Source organism: Solanum pennellii, chromosome 2, assembly GCF_001406875.1.
Source record: "Solanum pennellii chromosome 2, SPENNV200".
NCBI classification, from domain to species: Eukaryota; Viridiplantae; Streptophyta; class Magnoliopsida; order Solanales; family Solanaceae; genus Solanum; species Solanum pennellii.
The window spans coordinates 34,921,948-34,930,872 of NC_028638.1; the positions used below are offsets into that span (position 1 = coordinate 34,921,948).

Below are 8,925 nucleotides of genomic sequence, written 5' to 3' on the forward strand. Positions count from 1 at the left end.
GCTTCCCTGAAATGTGAAAGACAAGAAGGAAGCTCCGTCTCTTTCCCCTCCCTTCTGTTAAAGACTCTTGAATCAGTCTCGTCTTACATACCCTCCTCTCTGCCTAGGCGAAAGAGAAGCCATTAAGGGCTGGCCTCTCTCTCTGCCATGATTTTATTGTTTTTTTGTTTCTATATCAATACTGAAAGCATTGCCATTCTTTCGTTTATCCCCTGTAGCTTGTACTCCTTTCTCTATGATAACAAGCTAACCACAATTTCCGTTATCTTTAATTTTGTATCCTTCTTTAAACTATTAGAAACACCAACTAATCTAGTCCTCTGTTTCTAATATATCCATTTTTTCCCAACTTGTATGGTATTGACTCCTTTGTGGCCTTCGATTTGATTTTTGTCTGTGCAAGGAATTCTCATCACTTCCATTAAGACCTGCAGTTTCTTTGCATTCATTTTGACATAATTTATGGGCATTATCTTTCTTTATACCCATCTGTGTATTACACGAGTCAACTCCTTCTTGTATGTGTATCAAGCTTTTTCTAGTTCCTACATCTCTTTTCCTCTCAATCAATTTGGATTTCTTTATTTTTCATTAGATTATGCCCCTCAGTACTATTTACTCCTTTATGTCTGTTGGGAAAAATACTACACTATTGATAACTTATCACAAACACTGTGTCGTGGAAAGCCACTGTCTTGAAAGCATTTTCGGCTCAACTCTGGTGCAAATAGTTGTAGCCGGTTGCTCCCCAAGGTTCTACAGTCACTCTCAAACACGTGCACTCGTGGCTGAAAGTTTGGAGTTGCACAAAAATAATTGCCCAGAAATCCACAATGGGATGAAGGATTATTCAAGCCAATAAAAAGAAATTGAGGGAGAATAAATGAACGATATGACTTGTATTTTTCTTCTCTATGTTTAGCTCCCAAATGATACTCTTTAAATAGGAAAATTATTTATGTTTCATCCATCAAAAGAATGTAACAAACTAACATATAATTAATGTAATAAAACATAACTCTCACTTTAATGACAAATTTGTCATAATACAAAAGTAACTTTAAGTCTTCTTAATATTTTCTTACGAAGTTAAGAAACTGACACTTGAGATAAATGTGAACCATTAATGATGGAGTAACTTTCCTATTTCACATGTACTAACGACTTAGCGATGTTCACATAGATTAATTACGGAGAGTTAAAAGATGTAACCTATCCTTTGCATAAAAGAAAAAGAATATTATCCAAAATGTCTCTAATAATCTGCTGAAGCAACACCATTCTCTGCTTTAGCCATGCCCCAAACTGATCCTTTTTTAGTGTGTCTGATCATATATCTTTATTTCTGTGGACATAAGTTTTCTCATTGAGTCCTAGTATACCGCAATAGAAACAAACATAAGGAAGATTCTCATATCGTAGTTCAACCTATGTAGTGTCCCCTCTTAATTTGTTTAATGTAGCGTACCCAATCTTATGCTGCCCATACTTTCCTTATCCTTGAAACTAATTGAAAAAAATGATATAACCTATTTCCTTTATTTTCAATCCTACTGGGTTTTCCCGAACCTAATGTATAGTGTTCTTGATTCCTTGATAGTTAACCTTTTTATCGGATAACATCTGATTTGCAGAGCTATCGAGGCACCTAATTGCTTGAGTTACATTTCATTTCCCAAGGAGATATTCTATGTGTGTAGTATCAAGGACATGTCAAATTGACATGCTTTCAATTTTACTTATCAAGAACATTGATATGCTTTTTTTTTTTCCAAATTTCTCCTTAACGAGTTTGTATAATTTACCACTCAACAGGTAAAACATTATCGAAAAAAGGATTTCCCATCAGAAGTTGGGAGCATATCTCAACAACAGTCACATCAAAGCAAAAACAAATCATCATTTGTAAGAAGAGATTGCTTGAAGAAGTCAGAAGATAGACTTTCTTCCAAATCTTTGGCTATATGGAAATGCCCTCCCAAGGTAATCTTAAGTGGAGATGATAGAAATTGCCTTTATTTGAATAGTTTCTATACACATTGTTTTGATAACCCCATTAATTGTTGTTATTTGTAGTTCCATTTGAATGAGAAATGGCTAGTGGTTGCTGGTGAAGAGAGTCAAGAAGCCAGTAAGCAGGAGTATAGGAAAAGGAGGGTGATTGAGGCGGTTTTCCCTAACAAGTTTGCAGTTCCTCCAAAGTAAGTAATTTTGGATTATTTTTTTAATGTTTTGTTGCTTTCATTGTCTTAATTTTACTTGGTTTTAATCTGTGAGTATTTTTCTTTTTTATTTAACAGTCCTTACAACTTGTCTAACCTGAACAAGGTTATGATGATAGTCAAACTCCAGTAGTCAGAACCATTTCTATAGAAGAAGAAGAACCAACTCATGATCTGACAGTTCTTGTAGCCACAGCTGTAGCTGCTCTTCAAGAGCAGGGTAGTCTGATTGATGCCAACTTATTGGTTAGGCTTCTCCTAAACTTGATGAATGAACGTGGCATGGATACCAATGTTGTTTCTCTCAATGCTGCCCATGCAGGATTTGCAAAATCTGTGCCCTTGAAAATGACTAAGCCTGACATCAGAGAGAATAAGTCAATAACATATTCCACTTCAAAGCTTGATCTCGAAAATATCAAGAAACTCATTAGAAAATATGGAGTACCTTACAATGCAGGAGGAGAAATTTCTGAGTTGGTTTCCAGATATGTTCCTACCACCTTGCAGCCTAAGTTGACTCTTTCACCAAATGTTGGGCCTTCCTCCTCGATGACTAGTCACAAGGATATCAACAATTACTGCAATTCCCTTATCAAGCAACGTGGAGAAAAACTGAGTCGATGGTTGATGAAAGCTTACAAAAACCAATTCCGTGCAGCTTGACACCTTGTATTTTCTTTAATAAACCTAAGGGATGCCGTAAAGGATTCTGTTGTCACTTCCTGCATGATATATCTGGTAAAAAGAGGTCTGGGAGGACATCAGAAGGTCGGGATTCAAAGAGACTGAAGTAAAGTGGGGAACATTAATATGGCATGACTGAAAGAGTTTTTTTAAAAACAGGGAACAAGTGACAAAGGCAGTTGCGCAACTGTTTAAACAAAAGCACTCACTCCTTGAGATGTAGACTTTTAAAACATTAGAATCAGATTTTGGCTTGAAAGGAAATTTTTCTTTGAATTTTTATGAAGCATTATTTTGCCTTGACAATATTTCTATTCCGATAAATCATTGTTTTTCTCTCTTAAATGCAATCGCAGTATGGCATAGGCTATAGTCGTCCCCCACTTTAAAAACTAAAACGTCCAAGTTATTTACTGTTGATATTCAATAATGAATTCATGATGTTAATTTGAATTTTAATCTGATTCAACGGGAATCAAAAAGGTATGGAAGCATTTGATAGAACAAAGTGTATTAAATTCGTTCAAGCCAGTGAAATTGTACTAACGAATAATAACAATAATGAGATGAATACATTACCCTTAAATATAAGCGAGAGGGACGAACATGGCATCCTATATTAGTACAAAAAGCATTCTAAAGTGTACCGTGAATGTTTTAATGTTTTGCTCTGTCTGGCCCAATTTTACTAGCCATAGTCCTTTTATATACATGTTTAAGAAACTGAAATCATCTCTTCTCTTTGATAGTTTGATTTTCTATTACTTTCTCTTCCGAGTCCTGGAATTGGTATGCCTTTTTAACGGGTTCTATTCATCTGTTTTTTCTCTTCAATGTTTATCATTCAATCTCAAATTCAGTTCTTCAGTGTTATTTATTTGTTTTTTTTTTATTTTGGTAGGATTTTGTTCTTGCATGTTCCTAATTTGGTTTGATTCATACTCATAGATGCTTGATAATTTTTGTTCGTTCCCCTTCTCATTCTTCTCACTTCTATCCTTTTTTTCTTTGAAAAGTTTACGTTTTTGATAGACACAATCTGTTGGGTATTCTGTTTCTGCCTCTTTTATTGTGCATTCTCCGCTTTTTGAGAAGTTTATTGTAGAATTTTGTGATGAGATCTTGAGAAAATTCATGCGCCACTCTGATTAATGATTCACTCTGATTAATGATTCTAAGCTCTTAACAAAATTCATTTGCATATGAGAACTAATACCAGTGAGCATATATATNGAGATTTGTGAGGACACTGCTCACCTGAGACAATAGCCCCGGTTTCTCACTCGAGCTATTGACTCAGGGACGATCATTAGTTGTTTTAGAGATTTTCTTGGTATGCTATAAAAAGGAGTAAGACTATTCCAAATATGATAACTTGGACACATCGTCAAACACCTTGAATGTATACTCAGACAAGTTTAATTTTGTACATCATCCAGCTGACGCAGACAAATGGTTTCTAGTGACCCCGAGAACATGTTGAGTTTTACCTTCAGCTTGTCCACTCTTGTGCTTTCTTTAAGTTGACATAATTACAACTCTGCTTTACGTCTAAATATTACAACTTCTTAATGCCGCGATTATAGGATAATAGGAATAGCCACGATACATTATATCGTATTTGTAAACATTTCTAAATATGAAAAACGTAATTCCAGGAAATTGAAGATCATGATAAGTGTGCATTTTTCCATATACTTTTTGTTTATTTATTTGCAACTTGCAAGCTCGTCCTTTATTCTATTTTTTTTTTCATAAAATGAAACTGTAGAAACTTTGTATTAAAGAAACTAACACATGTATATATATTGTTACTACAAAACACATGTTATTCTATTTTATTAGGCTCCTGCTAAAACTAACAGTTGTTAGTTTCTTTAATACAAAGTTTCTACAGTTTCATTTTATGTGAAAAAAAATAGAATAAAGGATGAGCTTGCAAGTTGCAAATAAATAAACAAAAAGTATATGAAAAAATGCACACTTATCATGATCTTCAATTTCCTGGAATTACGTTTTTCATATTTAGAAATGTTTACAAATACGATATAATGTATCGTGGCTATTCCTATTATCCTATAATCGCGGCATTAAGAAGTTGTAATATTTAGACGTAAAGCAGAGTTGTAATTATGTCAACTTAAAGAAAGCACAAGAGTGGACAAGCTGAAGGTAAAACTCAACATGTTCTCGGGGTCACTAGAAACCATTTGTCTGCGTCAGCTGGATGATGTACAAAATTAAACTTGTCTGAGTATACATTCAAGGTGTTTGACGATGTGTCCAAGTTATCATATTTGGAATAGTCTTACTCCTTTTTATAGCATACCAAGAAAATCTCTAAAACAACTAATGATCGTCCCTGAGTCAATAGCTCGAGTGAGAAACCGGGGCTATTGTCTCAGGTGAGCAGTGTCCTCACAAATCTCAAATGCAATGTGGTTAATGCTAATGTGTGCACTCAAAACGCCCAGCAATAGCTAGGTGAGGAAACGGGAGGTACAGTTAACGATTGAAAAAAAAATTGTCTATGATGAACCAACTATTGTGAAATTTGCTTAGAGGTAGGATAAATTAAGAAATTCCAAGGGTCTCTCATATATTAAGAGAAGACAATCACCAACTAATGTTTGCATACCAAGATTATGAACGTGCTGCTGGTGAAAAATTGAATGAAAAAGAGAGGCCTAATGTGAGTGTCCTTAATTGGTAAGATAAAGACTACTCTATTGTGACAATCCGGTGAAAGGATAAACCAAAGCTTCTCTTTGATACAATTTTTATATTGCCGATATTGCATATGTGGTTTTCCATGGCAATGTTGATGCTGAAGGACCAGTAGTGCACCAGGTACTACAATTTTCTATTCATTTCGAAATCTCTTTCATGGTTTAATTTTATGAAAATTTATGAACTAATATTACAAACTCTGTTCTCATTGAAGGAGTATTGCATTAGGCATATTAATGAAGTTGCCTTATCTACGCTGGTGGTGTACATATTAATGAAGTTTCCTTAGCTACACTGGTGGTGTACATAAGACTTGCACAATTCTCCCCTTTCTTCAAGGTTCATGCAATAACACATAATGAAATTTGTTTTATAGCTATTTGTTACATGAAACTTTTTAATTGGATGTCTCTGTCTTCTTCCTAAATGGAAATTCTTGAATACAAATCTCAAAATTTTCTAGAATTCTATGTTGTTAAATTGATTTTTAATTAGATGTGGACAATATAGTTGAACATTTCAGTCAAACAAGTTTTCTATTATACATTCTTTTCCTAATTAATCATATTGTAGAATGATCAGCCTAAATTTCTATTTAATCTTTCTTTACATTCCAAAGTTTTAGCACTATATTTTCTTATTTATGAATTGATTTTAATCATTGTGACATTAGTAGCATGATGAATAAGTTATCACAATCGGTCATTTGAGATAACAAACAATGTCCAAGTTAATCTTATATTAAAGGTTTTAACTATTTATATTAAAGGTTTTAACTATGAATATTGTTTTGTGAACCGTTTATATTTGTTGGGAGTTATGATGGGTGTCTTCTTAGACCACTTATTTTTCATGGTAAATTCCTATATGCATTCTTCCAAAAACTTTTCAACATAGGGAGCTTGCTTCCACGGGTGGTGGGCAGACGAAGGGTCCAAAGGACACGTAGACAGGGGCAAGTCCAAAATCCAATTTTTCCATTTTCATTCTTGCTCTCCTTTTAAATTGTGATATAATATCTCCTTTGGTGAATGTTCTTGAATAGTTTAATAGCACACTTTTTTCCTTTTAAGCAAATCCTCACTATATTTACATTTCAAGTTTGATAAAAAACTTATCTTCTTTGTGAGTGCATGATTTCACTTTGCTTGTTGCTTTAAGCTTACTAGATATCTATATTTGCTTACAACTTAATTTATTGACTTTTCAAATATATATAAAACTTTAGCATTTTTGTTTCACTTAGTATGCTTAATTCTGCCCGTAATGATATAGGCTCGGGTCATTGACATTCAAAGTCCCTAATAATGTGAAATTCTCATCCATGAATTTGGATTACAGTGTAGGGAAACCTAAAGGGACTTTGACTAAAGTTTCAGATGCGGTAAAGGAAAAGTAAAGGAAATATTCATTAGTGAGAGGTATAAATACGTAATCTTACATTTATTTTTGCATTATGTCATATTATATGTTTAAGGTATTTAATATGCTTATGATTTAAGATTATGTAGAACACATGTTGATTGTAAACAATAGTTTTCTCTACTCTTGTGTATTTAATATGTCCTCATTTGAAATAGAGAGTTTATATATTCTTAAAGAAGAGACTCATTTACACCATACATAGTCTTATTTTCATTGCTTAGGAAAAATAAAATATTCTTACTGTAACTTTTAAGTTCTTCTTTGATATATGTATCTGTCCAAAAGCACATACTTTGCCTTGCATTGTAGGTGACCCCTTTTTCAATTTGAAAGAAAGATGAATTTGCTTGGTGAAGTTCTTACCGTGAAGATATTAAGAATCTATTGGAACATGACCAAAATGCTACAAGAATGACCCAACAATGGTATTCTATGGACTGCTTCAATCAGGTGACACCTCATCAAATTAAAGATTTTATACAAAAAGTTATTTTAGCCTGAAGGGGGAGCTATTTTGTTTCTATACTCAATTTGTATTTATATGACAAATCCTTTTTATACAGTTAAAATAGCTTGTGTATAAATATATAATGTTGGGCCCGTGCAATGTCCATCTAGTACCTGTACAAGTGAGAAATGTTACTAATAATGGCTTGCCACAATTTCTTACAAAATTCTGAATTCAAAAAACTTGACACTTGAGCTGGGGAATATTTTGGTTCACACATATTGTTCAATAATGTGCAATCTACTCCATGATATCATTTAAGATATCAAAATCTCAAGGGATCAAAGCAAACCCAAGTTTCTCCTTGACTACCTGTTAGTTACAGCTTTATTCCCCGGTATCGGCCTACATTTAAAAGTATCGGCACTCAAACTGAGATTTTTCCAGACCAACCAGCTCATGAAAACAATGGGCCCTAGTATCAAACAACATGTGAAAACCAGAAACTTAAGAATTGAGCTGGATAATATTCTGGTTTTCACATATTGTTCATACTTAGGCCCATAATTTTGATTATTTTGGTTAGTCTGGAAAACGTTTCAGCCAGAATTCCGATATTTTTAGATGTCGACCCATACTAGGGAAACAAAGTTGTAACTAACATGTGGTTTAGGGGAAACTTGGGTTTGTTGAGATCCCTTCAGATTTTGAATGCTTCCATGGCTACTTGATGCCTCTTTTCTGGCGAAATAGAGAAGTCGGATCACCAATAAACTTCACCTACTAAGCTAGTAAATATCTTACCAAAATAGGAAAGAACTAAAGTTGATTCAGATCTACAAAGTCGCTTGGCCATCATACTTGAGGGAAAAGGTGGATCTAGGGTTTCGGGTTAGGATTTTCGAGAACAATTTAAGTACGCACGGCCAAACCGGTGGATCTAGGGTATCGGGTAAGGGAATTGAGGAACAATTTAATCATGAATGGTCAAGTCAGTGGATCTAGGGTATTGGATAAGGCTTTTCAGGAACAATTTAAGCATGAATGGCCAAGTCGGTGGATCTAGGATATTGAGTAAGGGCTTTGAGGAACAATTTAAACATGAATGGCCAATCCGACAAATATAGCTTTTGGGTCATGGTTTTTGGGTACAATTTAAGCATGCATGGCTAAGCCTGCAAATCGAGGCTATCCATCTGCTGCTATCAGGATGCACACAAGGTAAAAACCCGCTCCGCCTTCCGCCACTATCGGGACACAGACAAAATAATGAATGTGTCCCGTGGACTACAGTTTAAACTTCCGACCTTGAAATTAAAAAATCACAATAACTAATGTGGCGAACTTTAAATAAATGTTATCTTATCAAAAATAAAATGTTTCTCTTGAGTTATGAATAAATTTGACTTATCT

The 8,925-nt window shown here is 34.2% G+C and overlaps 1 protein-coding gene across 1 annotated transcript; it reads left to right on the forward strand.

Annotated features, from left to right (window-relative positions):
• Positions 1–1,129: 1,129 nt before the first annotated feature.
• Positions 1,130–2,888, forward strand: LOC107009932 (zinc finger CCCH domain-containing protein 6-like). Its single transcript, XM_015209230.1, has 5 exons — positions 1,130–1,134; positions 1,635–1,692; positions 1,816–1,983; positions 2,077–2,201; positions 2,342–2,888. The coding sequence occupies exons 1-5, from the start codon at positions 1,130–1,132 to the stop codon at positions 2,886–2,888; spliced, it is 903 nt and encodes a 300-aa protein (XP_015064716.1).
• Positions 2,889–8,925: the final 6,037 nt, after the last annotated feature.

Coding starts and splice junctions, on each gene's coding strand:
- LOC107009932 (XM_015209230.1), top strand. Junction 1,693..1,815: donor TTCCCAAGGAGATATTCTAT/GTGTGTAGTATC, acceptor ACCACTCAACAG/GTAAAACATTATCGAAAAAA. Junction 2,202..2,341: donor AAGTTTGCAGTTCCTCCAAA/GTAAGTAATTTT, acceptor TTATGATGATAG/TCAAACTCCAGTAGTCAGAA.